The sequence below is a fragment of the Harpia harpyja genome, unplaced genomic scaffold (genome assembly GCF_026419915.1).
Source record: "Harpia harpyja isolate bHarHar1 unplaced genomic scaffold, bHarHar1 primary haplotype scaffold_47a, whole genome shotgun sequence".
NCBI classification, from domain to species: domain Eukaryota; kingdom Metazoa; phylum Chordata; class Aves; order Accipitriformes; family Accipitridae; genus Harpia; species Harpia harpyja.
The window spans coordinates 1750691-1775589 of NW_026293404.1; the positions used below are offsets into that span (position 1 = coordinate 1750691).

General features: G+C 50.1%; 1 protein-coding gene across 1 annotated transcript; it reads left to right on the forward strand.

Annotated features, from left to right (window-relative positions):
* Positions 1 to 10218: 10218 nt before the first annotated feature.
* On the forward strand, positions 10219 to 11399 carry LOC128138488 (uncharacterized). Its single transcript, XM_052779738.1, has 2 exons — positions 10219 to 10590; positions 11120 to 11399. Exons 1-2 carry the CDS (start codon positions 10238 to 10240, stop codon positions 11397 to 11399), a joined length of 633 nt encoding a protein of 210 aa, XP_052635698.1. The 5' UTR covers positions 10219 to 10237.
* The last annotated feature ends 13500 nt before the right edge of the window (positions 11400 to 24899 follow it).

Sequence of the window (24899 nt, forward strand, 5' to 3'; positions counted from 1 at the left end):
GTGGATTCTAACCATTTTAAACATAAAAAAAAAAAAAAAAATCCATCACGAATTGGATTGCCTGAACTGGTGAAAGGCAGATAATCTCAAACTGATATCCACAAATAGCAGAACTGTAGCAATCATGACCTTGAAATAGAAACATTAATGTTAAATACTGGTAGCTTAAGAGCCTAACAGTCAAGGTAGAAACTAATTTTTACCCCACCACCCTTTTTTCCCTTTTTTTTTCTTTTTTGCATTTTGACATTTCTAATTTTATGAATGCTGATGTGTTTGAAACTTTGTCGTATCCTACCTAGTTTATGACAAGTGTGTGGCAGATAGGACTCTTCCGCTTAGAGAGATCGTGAGCTGGAGAGTGAGAAATGGTTTTATGGAACAAGTATAAAAGGAGAAGAAGGGATAAAAAGTCTTGTATGCCTTTTTGCCAGTTTAGTGGTATGAAAATTCCTGTAATGAAATTTCTTCTGGCTATGAAGGAACTGTGAAATGGGATCAAAATAAAGTGTTTTCTGCTACATCGTTATGATATACGGAAGACCAGTTCTAAAAATCTCAAGCCCCTTCATCCCATTCTGTTTTTGCTATCAGAGGAGTCACTTTTGTGCTCCTTCAGGTTTATTGACTTAACAGAGAGAACAAGGAGTAGATCTTGGTCTACCTGGCTGCTGTCCCCCACTGCTCCTGCCGGGATATCCAACTGTACAGCTTCTGAGTACAGAGAGATCTCAAATCAACACCTATCAAAGCAGAGGACAGAGAACTTAAGAGTTAATTAGAAACTGATCTAATCCATTGTTTTATCTATAGAGCTATTAATTTCTGAAAAAGGCCCTCTTTTGTGCTACATGTGATTTTTAAAATTTATTTATTTATTTATTTATTTATTTATTTATTTTCTGCTGGCTGAGTCAGTGAGCATAGTAATTCACAGGGGTTTCACTCCAGTCCTCCTGCAAGCGAAAGCTGGCTGTCTCACGAGTATAACGATAGCCCATAAAATAGCGACAGCCTCTGACAGAGATGTTAGCAGCAGCATCTAAATCATGGCAAGTCTGCCGTGCCAAGTGGATTACTGTTTTGTCAACTATATACCAGTTTGTGGTAAATATGTGTTGTTGTTTTCCTCTCCCCTCGACTTCATGTGATAGCTCAATTCAGCGCTGACCTTTCTAGCCAGTGCAGCACCTTTTAAAACCCAGGCTGCATGCTAACTGATGAACTAAAATGTAGCTGAGCAACTGTAGAAATGCCACTGACTGTCTCACATCTTCAAGGCAGACAGCTTCCTTTGGACAGGGATTATATGACTCCAGAACAATTCCAGGAAATCTGTTTACTCTTTGGTAGCTGTTAATCCTGTCTTGATTGCTTTTTACATACTAGATTTCATTTTGGAAAATGTAATATAGAGAGAGTAAGATCTTCCTTTCTTTTTCTGGAGTCCCCCACAGGCCATACCTCTCCTTTATTTTTGGCATTCCAACAGTAACCACCCCACGTTTTAAGTTTTGCATATTGACCTACCATTGTGTCAAGAACCTGAGGTGTGACACCAGCGTTGGGCTTCTGACCTGCAGACCCACTAGTCGTGTCCTTGCTCATCCAGCTGGGAAGTTGTAATGGAGCACGTTTTTCTCATGACATGGCTCACCTGCAAAGACAACTGCTGTTTGCAGGGGAACGTGACCATTGCAGCGCCTACCCTCACAGCTACAGAGCTAAGTGGGCGACATCTTTCCTGTACAAATGTGCAAGATTCCCAATGCTTTCACATTTCTGCATCAGGAGAAAACCAGCTGGGCCAAAAAACTTTTTAGTGAAGTAAAGGGTGGAAAAAAGACACTTCCTAGCATAGCCAATATCCTGATAGAGATGCAATTTTTGTTTTTAGAAAGAAGCTTCTTTCTGCACCCAAGTGAAAGGTAGTTGAAACTGGTGCCTGCTGGCCTTCTTTCTGCTTAGTTCTTCTTCAGTTCTTTCTTTCCTCTGATTGAAAAACTGCAATGATGAACAAGCCAGCCTGCCGAGTTTCTAACCGGACCAATACTAACAAAGAATGTCATTCCCGAATAGTAAGATAGTTGTAAGCTTCATCAATAGTAAAAGCTGTTGCGAAAGCCATGAATCATCTCCCATTCTGCAAGTCAAATTCATGACTATTTTCTCACTACTGTCGATTTAACTGTAAATTGCTTTAAAATAGCACTTAAAAATTGTAATTTTTCATACCAGTAAGTTCTTGGTGCCGTGAGAGAAACGTCATGCTGAGAAGGCACTATAAACATATGGCAATGTTTGTGTACATTTTGTCTTGCCTTAGAATGGGAATTTTGTCTTCCCTTAGATGAAGTTATTTTGTAATTTGAAGCCATAGTGGAAGGATTTTTTGTTTTATTATGATCAGACATCTAAGTGGTTTAACCCCAGCCAGCAACTAAACACCACGCAGCCGCTCACTCACTCCCCCCCACCCAGTGGGATGGGGGAGAAAATCGGGAGAAGAAGCAAAACCCGTGGGTTGAGATAAGAACGGTTTAATAGAACAGAAAAGAAGAAACTAATAATGATAATGATAACACTAATAAAATGACAACAGCAATAATGAAAGGATTGGAATGTACAAATGATACGCAGTGCAATTGCTCACCACCCGCCGACCGACACCCAGCCAGTCCCCCGAGCGGCGAATCCCTGCCCCCCACTTCCCCGTTTCTGTACTGGATGGGACGTCACATGGTATGGAATACACCGTTGGCCAGTTTGGGTCAGGTGCCCTGGCTGTGTCCTGTGCCAACTTCTTGTGCCCCTCCAGCTTTCTCACTGGCTGGGCATGAGAAGCTGAAAAATCCTTGACATTAGTCTAAACACTACTGAGCAACAACTGAAAACATCAGTGTTATCAACATTCTTCGCTCTGAACTCAAAACATAGCACTGTACCAGCTACTAGGAAGACAGTTAACTCTATCCCAGCTGAAACCAGGACACCTTAGAATGGGAATTTTGTCTTCCCTTAGATGAAGTTATTTTGTAATTTGAAGCCATAGTGGAAGGATTTTTTGTTTTATTATGATCAGACATCTAAGTGGCAGCCCTCTGCTACAGCTGCAGAATAAGTATTCAAGTTGCTTTAGCACCAATTTAAACTTTCACTTGCCACTTAGCTGTCAATTTTTTCCTCCCTCTTCATTTTTATATTTAAATAAACAGTTTAAGTATTTGCTTACTTGGGGAGAAAACAGTGCTATTCTTGTCCTGTTGTGATAAGCTACGTATCTGAAGGGCAGCAAGCTGAGACCCCCAAGAAGATATTTAGAAGAGGGGGAAGAAGGGGGCCTACAAGAAAGCCGGAAAGGGACTTTTTACAAGGGCATGTAGTGATAGGACAAGGGGTAATAGCTTTAAACTGGAAGAGGGTAGATTTAGATTAGATAGAAGGAAGAAATTCTTCCCTCCGAGGGTGGTGAGGCACTGGAACAGGTTGCCCAGAGAAGCTGTAGATGCCCCCTTGTGGCAGTACATTCCCCCCCCCACCTCCCCCCCATCCTGCCAGCAGGAAACAAAACTTCTCCAGGAAGGGAGAAGGGGAAGGAAACCCTGGAGGCTGCAGGTTGAAATTTGAACTGGCCAATCGGGATGCGCCAGGTACACCGAGGTGACCCTTCTGGCCAATAGAATTAAATGACCACAGGTCAGATTCGACAGGGGTATAAACGGGGTCCCGCCGGAGGACATGTTGGCAGTCCTCCTCAGAGCAGCGGGTCTGCAGTCAGGGACTCCCCCTTGGGTCGGGGCACCGCCCGAGGTAACTCCTCGAGGGAGAGAGCCCTCAGCTTTTTGGTGAGTGAGACGCGCATTTTGAGCCATCACTTTAAATCTTGGGGATTCCTAAGTCGGCCGTGTAGTATTAATTCTCTTTACATCATTGAGCCTGTGGTTTTATAGAATGTTATCGGACTTCTAACTAACTTTTGCTGAAGAATAAATCTGAGTTTTAACACCTGTTGGATTTGGTTAGTCGTGCATCCGTAACACCCCTCCCTGGAAGTGTTCAAGGCCAGGTTGGATGGGCCTGGTCTAGTGGAAAGTGTCCCTGTCCATGGCAGGGGGTTGGACCTAGATGCTGTTTAAGGTCCCTTCCAACCCAACCCATTCTATGATTCTGTGATTCTGTGATTCTGTGATTCTGTGATTCTCTTCTATGTTCTTCCGCTGGCCAAAACTGAGGAGGGGGAAGAAGAACTACAGGTAGCTACAGGGAAGCACAGAAGAGCAGCTGGGAGCCAACAGTGTGATGTGGGCATAAGAAAGTGCTACACTGCGGTGTGTCAGGCCAAGTACTTTCAGGAACTGTAGAGAAGAGTTAATGCCATTGAACAGAGCACAGCTCATCTGACGTGGTTGCCCTGCTGGTCCTTCATGTACAAGAAAGATGACCTCCCTCTGGAATAACTGGAGAAGAGAGCTGCAGGGATTGCTGGGACATGGGCGATGGACATGCGTGATGACATCAGGAGTTCTTGATTTGCTTAGGCTAGAAAAACAAGTGGAAGAAGAGTGGGGTGACTCCTGTAAATGCAGGAGAGGGAAGTACCATTTAGGGAGAACAGTTTTTAAGCTTAAAGGTGTGGGCACCAGAAAACATGTGTACCACCTGATCCTGAGTAAATTTAAGCTGAAAACTGGAAGAAAACTCTAAACGCTAAGAAGATTTGGGTTCTGCAACAGCCTTCCGATGGAAGAAAAGAGAGCAGAAAGCAACCAGTCAACCCCTTATTGCTTAATATGGAGTTCAGTAAGTTTATGATGGGCCTGGAGATCTCTTCCAATCTCTCCTTCCTCCAAATCAACTGCCTCTTCAGGCATTGTCTTTCAAGGTACGTGTTGCCTTTTCACATTTTAATTGCTCTGATGTCCTCTTGTTTGAAGGACTGAACTGTTGCTGATCAAGCATTTTGGTGGCAAAAAGGGCTCTGCTGACAGAATCGCTTCACTTGTGAATTGTGCTTAGGTACTTCCTGACCCTTCCCATTTTCTGTCTCCATTTCTTCAGCCACTTCTTGTCGCTAGATCCTACACTTCTGATAGTACCTTGTCTCTTTGTAGATGCTTAATACCTTTTGTTCCCCTTTTTATTTAAATGTAACAAGTTTAAAAACAAAAAGACAACCAACCCTCCCCACACACACCCCCCCCTTCTACCTGTTCATCACAGTAACGGAAAAAATTATTCCAGTTGAACATTGGGTTTGAAGCCAGATGCTCTTTAGGCTGTATTCTTAAGATAATGAGCCACTCTTCTATCCCTGAGATAGCGGATGGGCTTGGTTTATTCCCATTGCTTTCCTCTGCTTCTGTTTAGTGGTGTTTTAAGAGAGTATTGAAAAAACCTACCCTGTGTATGTTAGCGTGAGATGCTGTCTGAGAGAATTTTTGGCAGCATCTGTGGTATTGAATTAAACAGCACCAGTGAGTGTTCCCATGAACTGGACCTTGATCATCTGTAGTGCTAAATCGTTTGGAAGTTTACAGGTACAGGTTTGGCCCATGTCAGCTGAAAAACTCAACAACTTCCTTGGCACCGCTCACGAGTGGGAGTGGGCCAGGGAATTTCCCAGTGGGCATCTTGGATGCAGCTATTCTGCATCCAAATTTTGCATAACAAAATGCAACCAGATGGCCAAGGGTAATTGTGCCAGTTGGCCTCCATTCCAGGGAGTGGTCCCGGGCACATGTAATTTATTGTTGTAGAGAGAGGGTTTGTGTAGTTCAGTGAAAGTAAATTGGAAAACGTGAGTGCATGCTTAGTGAGACCTGGGGAAAGTTACTTATCTTTGGTGTCTCATCATTACTGAAGTTGGTGTCTCAGCAATACAGCAAGGATAACGCTTCCCTGTTCTCACGCTGCGGCTGTTGAGCGAGACATTCGGGCCACAGACTGTCTCCCTCTCTCTAGATGACATGCTGTTAAATTGGACCCCTGCCTTGCTTCCAAGGCACTCCTCCAAAACCAGACAATTAGTCTTCATGATGATGCAAAGCAACCACTGTTCTGAGTGGAAAAGCCACTCCGTGAGTAATGCAGTGCCAGCGTTCATTGCTTTCACTTCTTGTTGTTGTTTTCCAAGCTCCTGAGGTGCAGGAAGGCTGGAGGCGAGAAGCTGTCAGCATCAAATACTTGGAGAAAATACATTTCTATCTCCATTTTACATTCCTCAATTATATATTGTATTGGCAGGGCAAGAAAGAGGCAGGCAGCTTGCCTGGCCAGTGCCTGCGCGGTTCTGGTACAGAGGATCAAGCACTTCATGCTTCAGAGCTGTCAGGCTGGCACTTTTCACCACTAAATGCAGCTCTAAATTAAAGCTAAATGAAAATGGAAATCTTGCTTCAGAGCTTGATCATGTCATTTTGTTCCATCCTTTCACTTGTTCAGTGGTTATGGAAAGGAACCACTCCCTTGGTAGGAGCATCCATTGAGTTATAAACATGGGTGATATTAGAGCATTTTTGTCTATATTTATGCATGAGATCGTTACAGTTGCTCTTTTAAAGGTATCCATCTCTGTAGTACCTAAAACCTTTGGCAGTAAAATTGTAAATCCACGCAATGGGGTGTGAAGCAGACAAATCCAACTAAATCCTTCAAACAGCTTTGAAAGCCTCTCCCAGAGGGTACAGAAGTGGTTAGCTGTGATCCTCTTGAATTGCCTTTTATGGCAGCTTGCTTAGAGTGTCTGTGACAAGTAGTGTTCTGGGGGTTTAACGCTGCGAATGGTAGGTTCTTTAAAGAAGCAAATGAATAAACTGAAGACTTGGTTTTACTCTTTTAACAGTTCCGACACAAATGGGAGGCCTGAGTATGCTACTTTTAGCAGGGGAACATGCCCTGACTGCTCAAGAGGTAAGGAACTCTCTTCCTTCCCTTACTGCAAGCCCTCAGTTTAAAGAGAGCTCTGAAGAGGAATATTTGACCAGTGGGAAGTGAAATTGAAGGTACATACCTCAGGTGGGACTGAAGTCTGAGCCCTGTGATAGGAGTCTTGTATCCTAGCCGTGAATGTAGAGGTTGAGCCCCGATTTTATATCAGTTCAGTATTAACTCCGCTGACTGAGTGTTTGATCAGAGCAGGCAAGTGTGCCCCCTGAGAGGATGTTGTCACAGGTGGAAGGCTTGAAATGCAGTGACTGTGTTAACACACAGCCCTCCATGCTACCCAGGAGATCGGCTGCTTCACGAGGAAGAAGCTGCGGTACTTTGCTCAGGGCCTACACTGGCTCAGGCACACTGGCACAAATTGGGGGCAGCCGGGGCTGACAGCAGCCCTGACTCCCCCACACCACCCGGAACAGCCACCACAAGGCTCCCCAAGCCCCTCCAGACCCTGGGGGTTGCCTCTCCCCACACAGCCCAGTGGGGACCTGCCTGCTCTCTCCTTCCAGAACACTGCCTGCTTCAGCCTGGGCTGCTGCTCCTTCTTCCTCATCCCCAACATCATCTTTGCCATCAGGGTCACCAAGCGCTTCCGCCCCATCCACAACCAGTTCATGTCAGAGGTGGGCACAGGCTGGGCACGCTGCTCGGGGCTGAGGAGATGTGGGCTCCTCCTCAACCCCGGGGTGTTTTCTCCTTCTCCCTCCACAGCTCCATGGGTCAGAGGAGACTTCTCCCTTCCACGTCTCCCATGTCACGGCGCTCAAGCTCCAGGCTGGCGGTCTGCTGGGTGTGGCAGCATACCCTGCGCCCCAGGACCTCCTGTCAAGCTCGTGCCCAAGCCTTGCAGGGCTCTGGGTCCCTCTGACGTCTCTTCCTCGGCCTCCTTCAGGGTCTGAGCATCCATCAGGGATGCTCCCAGAGCCCAGCTGAGCTGGAGCATGGGGGAAGGCTCCCCGCAGCTCCCCCTAACTACCGGCATAGCCCTTGCACTGGCGGACCCCACAGGGAAGGATGCCTGCCCGCTGCCCCACTATCCTTCCCTGCGCCCAGAACAGAGCCCTGTCACGGCCCCACCAGTGCTCCCCAGGAAGGGGCACATGAATGTCACTGAGCGTCGCTTCCCTGACAGCAAGACCAAGACTGACCTCTGGCCTGTAGCAGCGAGTTCTGGACATCAGGCCCACCATCAGGCCCAGTTCTTCCTTTTGCTCTTGGATTTTTGGATTTTTTTCATCAGGTCATGAGGCAAACAGCTCTCCTCTGGATGAAGGTTCTGACTGCAGCTCTGAGACACAGCAGGCATTAAACACAGGCGTGCTGCAATGGGTTGATGGAGGGAGGAGGTCCATGTTGCAGAACCTCCCAAAGATCATCCCTTCAAAGAGAAAGGCACAGGCAACGAGCAAAAGCAGATGCAGACTGACACACAAGTTACACCGAGCCAAACCAGAACGCGCTCAGGCCCTCACTGCTTTGGGACTGTTCAGCTGAGGGTTTCCCAGACTGACCGATGACCTGAAACTGGGGCAAAGCACCGCAATTGACAAACACGCCCAGAAAGTGAAGTTCTCATTTGGCAAAGGCTATATCACAGGCCTTCAGCTCAAATGGAGGTGAACAAACAGCACTGCCCCCCTCCCCAGCCTGGGGAGACTCGCCTGCCCTGGCCCCCCACCTCAGGGTGCTACCAGCATGCCCAGAACAGCATCCCCACCCCACACTGCTACCGTCGTCCCCAGTACATGCATCCCCCACCCCACTGTGAGCAACGCCCACAAGCACCTCCCGGGAACCCCGCACAAAGGGACACCCCAGGGCCTCTCTTAGGAAAATCTCATTCCCTAACTATGGCACCAACTCGTCTTGAGAGGACAAAATTGCATCAAGTTCCTTAAGACAGACAGACACATAGATAGACAGACACCTTCTTGACATTGTATACTGCATAGCCATGGTTCAGTCAGCATGACTAAAGGACCCCAGCTCATTGCAAGGCAGAGAAGGACAGCCCCCACCCTGAAGAGAAGAGGATAGCCCTGGACTACCCACATCACACCAGCACCCCAGCCCCTCCGACACCTCTGTGAAACCCTCCCCTTACCTGGCATGAGAGATAAGGAACTGCAGCAAGACCGACTACAGGGACGTCTGGTTCAAGAAAGAAGCAGATGGATGGCAACACCACAGAATTAGGGTTGCTTTGCAGAACAGCAGTGTGACTGTCTGGCTGTTAAGTAGTGGTTGGTCAAATCATGTTGCACCTGAATGCCTGAAAAGTATAAGAACCATGTGTCAAACCGCATTCGGGGTGCCCCAGTTTGAATGGGACAGCTCACGTGCATGAATGCAAGAACTCCTCTTGCAGTGCTATACTTTGCATCCCAGGCTCTCTCCTCGGTCGGCACGGGCCAGCTGCCAAATTGTCGCGGCAGCTCCCCATCATGGCTGCACGGTACCAGCACTGGCACCGGTTCCACCACAGTTGGGAGAAGCAGTTGCCCCCCTGGGGCACATCCCAAAAGCGCTCCAGCCCCCCCCATCCCCACCACTGGGGCAGGATGGGGCAGCACGCACGTCAGCATTGCAGGGCCACCGGTGCTGGGCCCATGCCTTCCCCTTGGACAGGAAATTCACCTCCCCCCAAAAATCATGCTTGGGATGGGAAACCATTGGGATAGGAAAGCATCGTGGGGCTGAGAAATCATCACTGGGATGGGAAACCATTGTGGGGATGGGAAACCATCATCAGCAGGATAGGAAATCATTGAGGTGGGAAGTTGTACGAAAAACCAAACCCTTGCAAGGCTGGCTGACGCAGGTGCTGGCGGATTGATTGCCATGGGGACGGAGGCTGTTTGCCCCCAACAAACCCCACACTGACCAACCGCCATGGCAGGTACAGCAGCAGGCTCCCACTCCTCCTGGTGCTCCTGCCCTCCAGATAACCCCCCAGCCAGCTCTGCCCGCCAAGATCTCACCCCATCGCCCCTCTTTGCTTCCCCCAACACAGAGCTTCCCTTTCCGGCTGCCGATGGCATCAGAGGTGCCCGGTGTGAGCTTTGCCATTCCAGCCATGCCACCACCGGTCACTGCCTGTGTGTTTCCCTCTGTCCCAGGGCTGCCAGTGTCCTCTAAGCCTGCCCAGGTCCACCCCATTACCTACCAGCTGGCGCAGGCCAGCACATGGCATGGGGTGCCAGGGCCCCTGGGGGCCCTGGGGCAGCTGGGGCAGCTCCCCTGTGGGGTGCAGCTCCCCCCCGTGGTGCAGCCTCCCTGCGGGGTGCAGCTCCTCCCCATGGCTGCTCCCTCTCCCACTGCCTACGGGTGGGGACAGCAGCTGGTGACAGGGATGCTGGTGCCACACCAGCCGATGGGGCTGGGGCCGGGGACCGTGGTCCAGGGGGAGCCCCCGTACCCCACGGGCTCCTCAGTGCTGCATGTCCCTGCACGCCCTGCCACCCCACCGCCCCATGGACCAACATTGGGTGCAGGGCCCCCCTGTGCTCCACACCCTGCCCGGCAGTGCCCAGAAGCCATCAGAGACCTCCAACAAGGACGGGGCGGCCATCGAGGACAGCGTCCCTGCTGCCAGCCCCCACCACCCTGCCCTGCCTCCAACGACCAGCAGAACCATGACAACGCCCAAAGGTGAGGTTTGGGGGGTGGCAGCGCCCGCAGGTGGGCAGCTAGGTGGAAGAAAGCTTGCATCACCCCTGGGGTGAGTTGGTTGGTTTGCTTTTTCAGCTGCGGTGACCACCCCAGCAGCCCTGGGGAAGCTCGCGGATCTGCTCGAGCAGGGGCCAGCTGCCTTCGCCGAGGCCTTTCCTGAGCAGGCAGACGACACCACCCTCAACCATATGCCCACCTAGCTTGACACTGCAGATGGCAAGGACACCGGCCCTGACAGCCCCACCTTGACCGCCTTCCTCCGTGAGTTCCCCGACCTCTCCCAGTACGTGGTGGAAGGCTGCTGCCCCAAGGAGCGAGCAGCACTGGCGGGGCTGGGGGACGACAAGGACACTGTCCCCGATGTCCCCAACTTGACTGCCTTCCTCAGCGAACTCCCCGACCTCTCCGAGTACGTGGCAGAGGGCTGCTGCCCCAAGGAGCGAGTGGTAGCAGCGGGGCTGAGGGACAGTGAGGACACCATCTCTGACGTCCTTGATTTCTCCAGCAGCCTCGCCAGCACCGCTTTCCTCAATGACTTCCACAACTTCTCGCAGTACGTGGAGGACGGTGGCTGCCCTCAGGACAAAGCGGTGGTGGCACGGCTACAGGACAGCGAGGACACCATCTTGATCGCCAGTGTCCCCAACTTGACCAAACAGGTCCTCGATGAGCTCCCCGACCTCTCTGAGTACGTGGCGGAGGGCAGCTGCCCCAAGAGCAAGCGGTGGTGGTGGGGCTGGGGGACGGTGAGGGCACCGTCCCACGTGCCCCCAACATCCCCGACTTGACCACCTCCCTCAACAAGCTCCCCCACCTCTTGGAGTACAGGGCAGAGGGCAGCTGCAACAAGGAGCAAGTGGTGGCGGTGATGCTGGTGGATGGCGAAAACACCTTCCCCGATGTCCCCGACAGCCTTACCGGCACCGCCTCCATCAACGAAGCCCCCGATACCGTGGAGTATGGGGCAAAGGGCAACTGCCCTGAGGACCGCCTGGCGGTGGCAATGCTGGGGGACACAGACCCGTTCTGGGGGGTGCTGGCCTCCCCCTTGCAGGACCCCAAGGGGAAGCATGGCAGGGTAGCAGCAGAAGACCTCCTCACCTGGCTGCCCCCGAGTCCCTTGGAATTTTCTGAGGAGAGCTCTGCAGAGAGTTCTCTGGGGACTTCAGAGGACAGTCCTGTGGAGAGTCTCCAGAAGGGTCATCCGGAGAGTCCCTCACTGAGCCCTCTGCAGATCCCGCTGCTGAGTTCCCTGGCCAGCCCCCTGCCTCCCCCCAGCATCATCTGCCCCGCATGGCCCGACTGCTGGGGGAGGCACTGCCGCTGGGTATCGTCTCCTGCCGGGTGGTGCCCAGATCAGGAGAGGTGGGTGGCAAGAAAAACAAGCGCCCCACACCAGCCAGCACCCCTCAGAAGGCAGGCACCTCCCCCCGGGACAGCATCCCACCAAAAAAAAAGAAGTAGATGGTGGTGCAGCAGGTGGCCAAACAGGCGAAAACCCTCTGGGAGGGGAAGCTGGACAGGGACGGCGTGGCAGCAGCGGGCAGCAGGCGGAGAGCATCCAACCGCAACAACGTGCCGGCCAAGCCATCTAGAACCCGGCGAGACACCAGGGAGCAAAGGTCCTTTGCACAGCGGGAGGGGACAGGTTTCACGCAGCTGGTCCACCAAAACCCCGCAGCACGGAGGCCTTAAACTGCTGGCCCAGGGCTCTGGCCCCACACCTGTCCTGGGGACCCTCACCCACCCCGATCCCCCGGCCCCCTGCACTTTAAGCTACAGCTCCCCGCTGCCTGGGGGCTGCCCTGTGTTCAACGGAACAGGCGACACAGCGCTGCCAGCCACCAGCGCTGCCGGTGTCAGGGCCCAGGCGGGCCCTGCGGCTCCCAGCAGCACCGGGCCGCACGCTGCTGCGGAACCCCAGGGCAGCCCCCAGGAGGAAGCCGCGGAGTGCTGGGGGCAGGGGCAAGGCCCGGCAGTCGCACTCACCGCTCCGGTACACGGGAGCCCCTTCTGCCTCCCATGACGGCGCCGGCCCTGGGCCCACCGAGCACCACTTCACCCCGTGCCCCCAGAGAGGAGGCCGTGGCCCCTGCCCAGCAGAGGCTGCTGCCGTGGTGCCACCTTGCAGTTACTAAAAGGAATGACCACCCCAGCACCAGCATCCCCAGCCCGGCCTGGTACCAACACCCCTGGTACCGCCATCTCTACCCCATCCTGATGCTGACAGCCCCACCACCGGCATCCCCAGGAACAGCATCCCCACCCCGGGGCCGGGGACACCCCGCACCCACCTGAGGGAACGCTTGCGAAACTCCATCCAGAGCTTCCACCCGCTGGGGCAAAGAGTGAAGGTGGTGGGGCTGGTGCGCCAACCACCCGACCTGGAGCCCCAAGCCGACCCCAGCGTGCCCTGCTGCATCCCCAAGCACCTGCTGGTGGCCCCGAGACCCAGCACGGGGACGGCTGCCTCCAAGCCCCCGGCTGATGGCAAGAAGGAGATGGCACTGGCGGCGGCCAGCAGCAAGGCACGCACCAGGCCGGCTGCCAAACCTAAGCAGCCAAGCTGGCTGTGACTGTTGCCCACGGGGGGCCAAACCCCACGGGAGGGGCTGCCGCAGCAGCTCCGCATGCCACCTCAGCTGCTGTGCCCTCCTGCTGACTCTGTGCTATCCCTCGGGCCCTCGGGGGGGGGGCCTTACAGCTGTGCCCACCCCACTGGAGGAGCACGAGGAGTCAGTGCCCATCACTCCGAGCAGTGGCCCAAGTGGGAGCACGTGAAGAAGCTGGCCCAGGAGGAGCAGGAGCGGGCGGCCCTGCAGATGTCACTGGGCCAGCTGCAGTTTTTTGTGCCGAGGGAGACGGACATGGAGATAGCCCACCATTACAGCTACCCATAAACCACTGGTCCAGCACTGTCTCTCATAGCACCCACACACAGAGGAGATCTGGAGGCAGAGACCTGCACCCACACACCCCAGCCCCAGCCCTCTCCCAGATCCCTCTTTCTTCCTTAAAGTCATTAAAAGAGCTGGGAAGCACCTCTCTGCCTGTGGTCATTTGCACAGCCCAGGAGTTAACGCAACACCTGCCCAGCCCACGGGTGGCTGAGCTGGGCTGGGGATGGCCACCGAGAAGATGGCTACACGTGGCATTGCTCCAGGTGGCGGGTGCCCGTGGGAGAAACCACATTGATGAGCATCAACACCGGGAGGATGGAAGCGTCCATCACTGCCCTAGCACCAGCATCACTGCTGGCAAGCTGGACCCAGCCCTGGGAAGGAGCCGCAGCTGCCACGGGGGGACAGGCAGGGACTGCCTGAGCATGGAAAACTCGTCTCGCACCGGGCCGGCGAGCGGGCATCGCTGGCCAGGGCTCACATGCTGAGAGCCCGGAGCTGGTGCTGCACTGGCTGCCCAGCTCGCTCCACCCCCTCTACAGCCTTGTCCGGCACTCCCTGGACCTCACCCAGCAAAACCCTCTGCCCACACGTGAGCCCTGAGCCAGCGTCACGAAACACTTGCAACGGGCCCATGCTGACCGAGGTGAGAGGCCAGGACGCAAAGTATAGAATTACAGGGGCAAGTATTTTTTCGTGCACGTGTTGTGTCCCAGCCTAGTTGGGACACCCCAAATGTGCCTTTACGCAGGGTTCTCATACCCTTCAATTGTTCAGCTACAAGACGACTTGACTAACCACCAGCACCCACACTACTGATAATCATAGTCAAACTTTGCAAAGCAACTCTAGTTTTGCAGCGCTCTCGCTGCTTGCCTATTAAGCCAGATGTCCCTGCACTCAGTCTTGCTAGAGTTGCTGGTCTATGATGCCAGACAGTGCTGGGAGGGTTTCAAAGATGTGTCAGAGGGGCTAGGATGCTGGTGTTATCTTGGTTGACCTGGGGTATCCTTTATCCTTCATGGACGGCTCTAAGCTTCCTAGAAGCAAAGTCCTTCTTTCCAGGGCCACCGAGTACCTTGGAGATTTCTGAGGAGAGCTCTGCGGAGAGTTCTCCAGGGACTTCAGAGGACAGTCCTGTGGAGAGTCCCCAGAAGGATCCCCTGAAGGTTCCTCTGGAAAGTCCCTTGCTGAGCCCTCTGCGGATCCAATTAGACAAAGTTCCTGAAGTAACTCAAGCTAGACAAAGCCATTAAATGCTTTATGAGATCATACAGGAAACTGAACTCAAGTGCCTGCCATGGCATTGCCTCGGTATGCCTTACACTCAAGCAACCAACCTTCAGTACTTTTTCATAAAGCTTATGTAGAAAGCAATTCTGGAGCACTTGCTTTTCATGCATCATTACAGTTATCGGTTACATGATCACTGTTTCACTGGGATGCCTTTCATACAATAGCTCCCAGTACTATAAAAAGAACTGCTTGTTGAGCCCTACATCGCTCCTGGGTAAAGGGTCTCCTACAGCCTCAAGCTACTCACCAGCTAGTGTTTCCCAGAAGTCAACCGCAAAATTCCGCTTCCTCCTAATTTCTGCTTCCGTCCATAGCAGGCACGGAGGGGCTTTTCACCCAGGAACCTCTGGGCTCTGATACCGTAAAACAGGGAGGAACCTAGCCCCATTCCCACTGTGATGATGTGCTCGTAGAAGCTCACCCATCAAATACCTGTCAAACAGAGAAGGGACATACAACACAGTGAGGAAGATGGATGCTTTACCTCTGCAGTGCTGCTGCTTGATGTCCAGTATTTTCTCAAGGAGGAACTATCTACTTGTATTCTCCACAACACTGAAGCTTCCCCACTGCTAGGGTGCAGTGCAGACAAATCCCATGGATGCTACTGGAACAGCAGCTTCAATTCCATACACTGCTGCCCTTCTCCTCTGAGGCCGTCAGCTCCACTGATGGTGCACAGCCAGAAGCTTCATGCTCAGCAGGCCCCAGCTCTGCCAGAGAAGCAAAGATCACAAGCCATTTCAGATCAAGAGCAGCTTTGTTCCATCTTCCACAAGCCTCTAAGGAAACGCACCATGAGCTAGTACGTGGCAGCAGACAGAGGAAAGAACGTCACACTGGTTTCCTCCATGAGCTCTGTCGTGGTTTAACCCCAGCCAGCAACTAAGCACCACGCAGCCGCTCACTCACCGCCCTCACAGTGGGATAGGGGAGAGAATCAGAAGGGTGAAAGTGAGAAAACTTGTGGGCTGAGATAAAGACAGTTTAACAGGTAAAGCAAAAGCCGCGCACGCAAGCAAAGCAAAACAAGGAATTAATTTACTACTTCCCATCGGCAGGCAGGTGTTCAGCCATCTCCAGGAAAGCAGGGCTCCATCAAGCTCACACCCCATCTAGCTACCTGCCAAGCTGCGATAGCTGACGATGTGAGAGAAATTACTGTCCCAGCTGCCACCAAGTGCATTTTGCTGTTCAACAGGCTAGCAGTAAGCAAGTATAACCATAATAATCACTAGTCACTTTGCTGCTCAGATAGGTCAGGCTCTTAAACAATTTTGAAGCTCTCTCCACTCAAATATTCTCACACAAGCACACCTTACTCTCTGTAGCTGGCACTTTTAGCACTTCCCCCAGCCACGAAAACAGACTAGGAATCCCGCAACCTAAGCGACACCATGTTCCACCACTACATGGGAAGCTACAGCAAGCTTCCAGTCCAAACAAAACATTCTAGCACCATTCAGTTATGCCATGAGATTGCGTAAAAGAGTACATTTTGCTTTCACAAAATCTACATCTGAAACCTCAGCTAAACAAGGATCCTTTGGCAAATAGTTGGGGGGGGGGGGGGGATTCTCTATGTAGGAGTTTGCAATTTGCAAAATGTCCTGTCATCTCATCTCTATTTATTGGGCATGAGGTTGGTTCTGTGTAAGCACCCTACCCCAAACAACTCTTTTATGCAGATTGAACCCCACCACGTCTATGCTTTTCCTTCCTGCACACCACGACACCAAGTTACAAACCCTAGGGCTTTTTTAAGCCCTCTTTGAAGTACCACTGCATTACAGCTAAACAAGCATTCAAACAGGAGGGGAAAAGAGGGCCTTATGCCAGCTACATCCATGTGCCAACTGCTGTCACCGTACCAAGTGAGACCGAACACCACAAAACTTGTAGCCTACTGGAATACACCCAGCGGTACACATGGCAGCAGACATGCGAGAGGCGTGGATGCAGCCAGGGAGTTTCCCCTTCCCCTCTGTACAGATTCCTAACCAGAAACACATCTTCATCCTTCGCCTCCACAACCTCCTGATGTTGCATCCACAGCCGCCCGCATCTGTGACACACACTTCGAACAGGCAAGGCCACACTGTCCTACTCCAGATGTGAGGTGAAGTCTTGGCTGCAGGCTTAATAGGTGGGAAACAGCTGTGCAAGTCTCACACCTGCTGAATTAGATTTACCAGATTTAGATAAGAATTTCCCACTTTAATTCAGAGAACTACAAAGGCATCTGAGCAAGTTGGAGACATGCCCCCCTGCCATTCCCCCCATTCTACAGGCCTGCCTCTGGCAAATACATGCAGAAAGCTTCAAGCCCTCTGCCATCAGCAAGAGCATTCACTTGCCTAAGAGGAGAAAGGGACAAGAGGGGATGTCCTCTTATTTCTGCTCCAAAACTGCTCTTGACAAGCAACCCGGCGCAACACTTCCTTAACAGAAACAGGTGATGGAGGATGAAAGCAGATGGCATATACTTTTTAATGCCATTTATTAATAAAAAGCTATAAAATGCAGAACAACTGTGAATCTTTCTCTAATCCAAAAAATTAACTGAAGGAATCCCTGATGTATCCATGACTAAGAGGATGTGTAGAACAGACTTTCAAGAACAGCACTTCAAATTGGCTCCTAAGGGGCTGAAGTCCCTCAGGTTCATCATTCCCATCAAACAAAAAGCACAACCTGTGCCTAGAACTCATCAGGGTAAGCTCTCCAACATAGCCAGTACTCTACCACCTCTGGACCCGGATTACTTGGGTCAGCAAATTGAGACTTACTCTTGAGAGGCAGGGAGGCTCTACAAATTCCAGAAGGAAAGGAAGACACGGTAGCGTGTCCTACACAGGGAGCAGACACAGAGTCTGTGCTGCGCAAGCCCTGTCCACTACATTAACATTGCTACCTTTGGGATGTAAAGTCAAGGGCACACGACACCACACTGCATGCCAGTCGAGCAGAAAGCAATTGCTCTCACAGATCAAGAGCTAGTGTCCAGGGCCTGCACCTCCCTGTACAGCTGCAAAGAAAAGCAACACTTAAAAGATGCACTAAAAAGCATTAGCTACCTTCTCATGGAGAGAGACAGGCTTATACTGGGTAAAAACCAGTCTTAACTAAGCAACCGCCTTTCTCTGACCTGCTTTTGTATACAACACTAAGGATCTGAAGTTAATGGGGACTTACCCCATTCAGCAGGTACATTTGGAAGCTGAAAGCGCATTCAGGTAACACTTCAAAGCACTTAAAAGTCAATCCAGATGTTAGCCTGCAAATCAGGAAAGAGCCTACTTTCTAGAGGTGCTGCACCACTCCAAGTCCCAGTGAGAGCAAGAGAAAAGTTGAAACACTCGGTATCTTGGGAATTAATACTACTTAAGTGCCTCCACCACCATGCCAAAAAAAAGAGATCTGCCTACTACGCAGAGCAGAAAACAGCACTGAACAAAGGCTTTCTCCAGACATGAACTGGAGATGCCCCAGAGATACTACCTACACATAGATCATCCCCCCAGCAGGGATGATCGCATACAGCAGCTTTCAGCCATCAGTCACGACACTCCAGTAACTTGGTATTTCTTCCCTCTGATACCGAAGGGTGACAGTGTCAGGACCTCCACAGAGCCCTCACTGACAGCGGGTCAGGACAAGGGCTGTTGCTGGTAAGGTGGGCAGGTGACAACACGAGCTGGCGAAGCACCTTTTCTCATATCACAGAAACTTCTCCCGCACCTGAAAGAAGCGGACCCTGACATTCACCTGGACAGCACTGTTCAAACTCCAGTAACCACATCAACAAAACTTTCCCAATCCTTGCCGACATGCATTCTCTTTTCATAACTTGCCCGATGATAAGATGGATGCCTAGAGCCCAGCTAAATAAGGACTGCAATTTAGTAGTCTGGGATTCATATGGTTTAAAATGGGCATCACAGCACAGTGCCTTCTCATGTTTGAAAATAAAGGCTAAGAGAAGCAGCTTATGGGACCACGCACCCTGCAAGCCCTCACACTTGACCCTGCTGTAAAGTTCCATTGGACATACTGCATCCACATCAGAAAAGGAAAACAGCACGCAAATCTGCAAGCTTTTTTCTTTTTTTCTTTTGAAAGAGTGAGCTTTTGTGTATTTGAAGCAAATAAATTCACACTGAAAATTAAGAGTCTCACTCATGACTTTAAAATTCCAAAGCAAGCATTCACTCACAGCACAGACTCCTAATATGATACCACAGAGCAGACAACATGTTTTTTTTCCATCCCCAGAGGAAAATGCAAGAATAGACAGTATTAGCAGTGGTACAAAGACTGGATTTGCTTTGAGATGAAGTAAAACAGACTAAGACGCGGTACAAAAAAAAGAAGTAGAAGCAAAATTCAGACTTTTCAAAGTTCAGAAATATTTGGATAGTGTACAATTTAGTTGATCATAAAAGCATTAATATTGCCTACCATTAGATTTCAGAGTTGCTTTCACGTTTGGTTTCTCGGTTGCTCGAGCAATACTGTGATAGAACACTTCTGTAAGCTAGGTTCAAGGAAGTTGCAGTGATAAAAACATAACACAGCTAAAAGGAGAAAAGCAACAACCTGACCCAGAGAAAAAAACCTGAAGGAGATGGGATGCCTTATCTGAACCAAGCTGAGATGATAAAGGCTGAAGCCAAGTATTATGCAAAGAACAATGGACATTTTGGTCAGTTGTTTTACCAAACTCAGCTGTGGCTGCTTAGTCCAGAGCTTAATTTTATGCCTACGGACTGCTGAAATACACTGCTGCAGGGTTTTTATCCTTTTCCCTTGCATATCTGTAATCACCTCTGCTGTTCTCTTCAAGCTTAGGAGCTGACAATGTTTTTTTTTTAATGCAGATAGTTGGGCTGGGGACTTGCAAGGATCAACTTTTATATTAAATTCAAAATCAAATTCCAGGATTAGCTTTTGGGGTTTGGGGAAAAAAAAATAAAAACAAACCACAACACAATCTTACTGAACTAACAATCCAAGTATTTGATTTTTATATGAGACTGTTACGATCTTCTGTCACCTGCAGTCTGACACCTCCTTGTACAGAATACTACACCCTGCAGTAGTACTGTACGGCAAAGACAGTAATATTCTGATACTAGAAAAATCAAATCTAGACCGGCGCCCTACAAATAAAACAAAGTGATGCACTGCACTAAGACCAAGAAGGGTTTCAATAGCCAAGGGAGTTCCAAGTGGCTTCCAAAAAAAAAAAAACCCACACTATTTTAAATATATGTATGTACACACATATATACACACAGTCACAGAGTACGTAGGACGATATTAAAAAATAAAAATTGTAGGTGTATGCACAAACACGCACAGAGTAGGATATTAAAAGGAAAAAATGCCTGTAGGGGGGTGTGTATATACACACATACATAATATATATATATGTCTGTGCATGTGTAGATATATACACACACCCCTACAGACAATTTTTTCTTTAACTAATACCCTACCCTACTACCTTTTAATGAAAAAAACCCTGAAGTACAGAGACAACTCTTACTAACAAGAAATATCTACAACACCATTCATTTCTATTTATCAATTTACTCAATTTTTAGAAAAAAAAAGAACTCCTCTGCCAGTTAATATTGCAAACCTGAAGACACCAAGGGAGCTGACCCTGTGGTAGCAGCTGCTAGAGACACACTGGTAACACTCAGGCCAAGGCTGTTTGCAGCGTTCGTACTGCTTGCCATGCTGACAACCAAAGAGGTGGTGCTAGGGGCTGAGGTTGAAGCAGTTGAAAAGGTTCTTGAGGGCTGGAGCAAAGTTGTGTTCTCAACACTGGTGTGCTAGAAAGGAGACAAAAAGAATGACGATCACAGAGCAAATAAAGCACAGTGGGGGAAAGAAAAAACAAACAAACAAACAAACAAACCCCAGCCAACAATCTTTTAAGTAACAGCAGCACACGCAAAAGATAGGCATTATCTATATACCAAGCAAGCAACTAAGTTGCATGCTTGTGATTTTTAAGTATTCAAAGAAAATTATTATGAGTTCAATTCAAACCACTATATCATCACAACATTATACCACAGTAATTTGAATCTCACTCCATTGCATTATTTCTTCCCCTTTGCTTGTACGCTCCTTTAAGCTAGTACTTGTTCTGTTAAACTCCTACATCCTTCCAAAAGACAGCATTTGTTTTCAAAAGACAGGACACCGCTATAGTGATTTCCCCAATGCACTTGTGCAATTTAAAAGATTAAAACTGTAGTGCCCCCCAACAGAGTCAATGTGGTAAACTCAATCACAGACCAGATGTAGGACAGGACCACAGGAGGATAAAGGAGTTCCCGGTTTGAATCCAGCACAATACAGTGCCTTAGCTGTAAGCTGATCAGACCTGCAAAACAGTGTCATCAACACACAGAAGCCAAAACAACTCTGACAACGGAAAAGAAGGACAGTTGGACAAGTGTGAATTTTTAAGTTGCATACTCAGTAGGGATGGAGCATGACAAACCAAACTACAGGCATAAAGAAAGGCAGTAACCTATCTGCACACCCCAACTGGGGTTGTACAGAAGTACCCCAGCACAGAACAAGGCAGCGTCTCTGACATTTGTTTGTGCAACCCTCATCCAGAGCACTGTGTTCACTACCATTTGCCTTGCTCTCTCAAATGCATTAAATACACAGGTGACAACAATGCCACATGGTCAACCCTAAAGCCATCTGTCATGAGGCATTTGTCACGACATGTATCACTCCATCACCTGCATTTTGCCACCTAACCTCTCCAGTAGAGGCTGCTAACAGGCCACATTTTGGAGCAGTCTCAGACAGCCACTTCTAAAGATTTTTTTTATTTTATTTTTTTTGTTTAATGCATTTGTTACAAGAAATTCTTTCTTTAGTTCATCCCCCCTTTCTGGCATGAAAGTTTCCTCTGCAGTTGTGTGACTGGCCAGCCTCTGTAATAGCTATTCCTGATTTAGTAAAAATCACAAGTGGGAAAGATATTTTTTTACCACAAGAGAGAGGGCTGGCAGTCCTTCTTCCCTGAGATAAGGCTCCTTTCAGTTCTTCCTGTACTGGGTCACAATGAACATTAAGAGAGGGTCAGTTTATCTGATGATTATGCCAAACAGCTGTTGAAATGCAAATAGGACTTACTGCATGTGATGTGCTTGAAGACAGCCCTGAGGAAGGGGAGAGGCTGCTCTGATGACTGGAAAGAGAGCTAGAAAGAAATAATAAAATTATTTTTTCCTAGAATTATTTCAAATATATATATGTATGGATATATATACACACACACATACGTATATAAACACATATGTACATATAGACAAACACAGAGTAGGCAGTAGGATACATAGTTAAAGAATAAAAACTGTACCTGTGTGTATGTGTATACACATACACACACAGAGTAGGATCTTAAAGGAAAAAATGCCTAGAGGGGCATGTGTATATACACACACAGATATATACACATATCCCTACAGACTATTTTTTCTTTAACTAATATCCTGCAGCCCTGCTCTGACAACTGGGGTCAGCTCTGACTTAAAACTGCTGGGTTTTGCTATTGAAAAATAGTAAAATTAATGTTTGGTGGTGGGCAGCGAGCAGTTAAAAGATCGTCCTTAAATTTCAGAGCTTTAATTACAAGTCAAGCAGCAAAGCCTCAGTGCAGGCCCCATGCCAGTCCCAGAAAAGTGCAACTCCTGGCTCCCCAGCACCAGGTTCTCATCTTTCTTTTTGGCCCAAATTCTGCCAAACAAGACACAAATCTTGGATCTGTTGGTAAAAATCCTGTTGGGGATGGAGGGGGGGGCAACAGGTGGTTGGTAGTAAAATAGGTGAAAAATCAGGTTTAAAATTCATTGTCAATTTGGAAAAAATTAAAAAAAAAATTGGTGTACAGAAAGTAACAATTTTTGGGATGTATTTTTGTTTGGACATATAGAAACTGATGTTGTACATAAAGTAACAAGTTTTTGGATGTATTTTTTTTTGGACATGCAGAAATTGAGGTTTCATCCTGCCATGCTCCAAAAAGTATGTTCAGGCCCTAAACAGGAAGCTAGGGACTGTGTGGTCCCGGGTCAGGAAAGGGGCAGGGGACCCCCAAACCCCGCGGGTCAGGTCTAGGACAGGGGCAGGACAACTGCAAACCCTGCAGGTCATGGACCAGACAGGGACAGGGCACCCCAAACCCCACGGGTCAGGGCCAGGACCGGTGCAGGGAAAGCCCAAACCCCGTGGGTCACCGCCATGGCAGGGGTAGAGAGCCCCAAACCCATGAGTCAGTGCCAGGACAGGGGCAAGAAACATCCAAACCGCACAGGTCAGGGCCAGGACTGGGGCAGGGCACCCCCAAACCACACAGGTCAGGGCCAGGACTGGGGCAGGGCACCCCCAAACAACACGGGTGGGTGATGGCCATGACAGGGCAAGGCACCAACTAACCCCAACGGAGAGGGTCAGAACAAGGGCCAAGAACCCCCAAACCCCACAGGTAACGGCCCAGACAGTGGGTCAGGTCCAGAACAGGAGCAGGGCACCCCCAAGCCAAGTTGCTTTGGGGAAGGGAGCGGGCCACGAAACCCCGAACCCCAAGGTTCAGGGCCAGGACAGGGGCAAGGATCCCCCAACCACCACAGATCAGGGCCAGGACAGGGGTAGGGTGCCCCCAAACTGCACTCGTAGTGGCCACGACGGGGGTGAAGAACCCCACACCTCGCTGGTCAGGGCCACGACAGGCACGAGGCAGCCTGAAATCCCCACGGGCCACGGCCAGGGCGGGGCAGGGAACCCCAAACCTCACAGATCGCAGCCCATGCAGGGGCCAGGTGATAGCATATTTCCATACATTCTGTATGGTATGCCTAAATAGTTTGATGGTTTTAATATTTTGTACCAGCCGTGGAAACTGGTTTGCTGCTAGGTGACTGTAAAAGTGAGATTTGGTAAATAATGATTAGAAATCTTATACTAACACTATGATTGAAACAACAGACAAAAGGATAGCCAAGCAATTAACCAGTAGAGGTAGTTACTCATAAGTTTTGCAGTTCTTTGCTCTTATGACTAGATGTTCCTGTACGCTAGATGGGAACAATGTTGAAACTGACCACACGTGACTGAAGCTGCGTTAAGCTTCAAGGTCAAAGAACAAGGTCAAGAATAAAGACTTCAAGGACAGCCAACAAGAACTTCAAATGGGTCGGTGGTCGCAAAAGCAGCCCTTCCACTCAAATGGACCCTTCACTGCGCGTGATCGGATGTAGGCAGTCCTGAGATAATCCGTTGCAATTATTTTTATGTATACGTATACTAATCTGATTCATATGCAGTTAGTTATTCTGTATAACCTGTTAGTGCTAAAGCTGTGGTATGCACGCTAGGTGGAACCATCCCCCGTGCATCCAGCGCTGCAATACAGAATGCCTGCTTTCTAAAACCCCAAGACGAGCCTTAGAGAGTTTCTTCAACCGGCTTTTCGGTATCACAGGCACCCCCAAAAGACTGGATCGGGGCCAGGACAGAGGCAAAGCACCCCCACACCTGCGGATCAGGCTGTGGTGGGTTGACACGCCTGGGGAAGGGGTTGTTAAGAGCTGGCTTTATTCCTCAGGACCCTGCTCTGGTTCGGCTGGCGCTACATTACGTTCCTTTCCCCAGGTCGAGTCCGTTTTGCCCGCGACGGTAACTGCTGAGCGATCTCCCTGTCCTCCTCTCGACCCACGAGCCCTTCGTTCTCTTTTCTCTCCCGCTTCCCGCTGAGGGGGGGCAGTGACAGGGCGGCTCTGGGGGGCCCCTGGCGTCCTGCCAGGGTCAGCCCGCCGCAGGAGCGCCCCGGGGCATGCTGGGAGCTGTAGTCCTGGGGCCTGCGGGGCTGCCGGGGGCCCCGGTGGTTCCCGGGGCATGCTGGGAGCTGTAGTCCTGGGGCCTGCGGGGCTGCCGGGGGCCCCGGGGGTTCCCGGGGCATGCTGGGAGCTGTAGTCCTGGGGCCTGCGGGGCTGCCGGGGGCCCCGGTGGTTCCCGGGGCATGCTGGGAGCTGTAGTCCTGGGGCCTGCGGG

Coding starts and splice junctions, on each gene's coding strand:
- LOC128138488 (XM_052779738.1), top strand. CDS start 10,238: ATGGCTGCTCCCTCTCCCACTGCCTACGGGTGGGGACAGCAGCTGGTG. Junction 10,591..11,119: donor AACCATGACAACGCCCAAAG/GTGAGGTTTGGG, acceptor TTTCTCCAGCAG/CCTCGCCAGCACCGCTTTCC.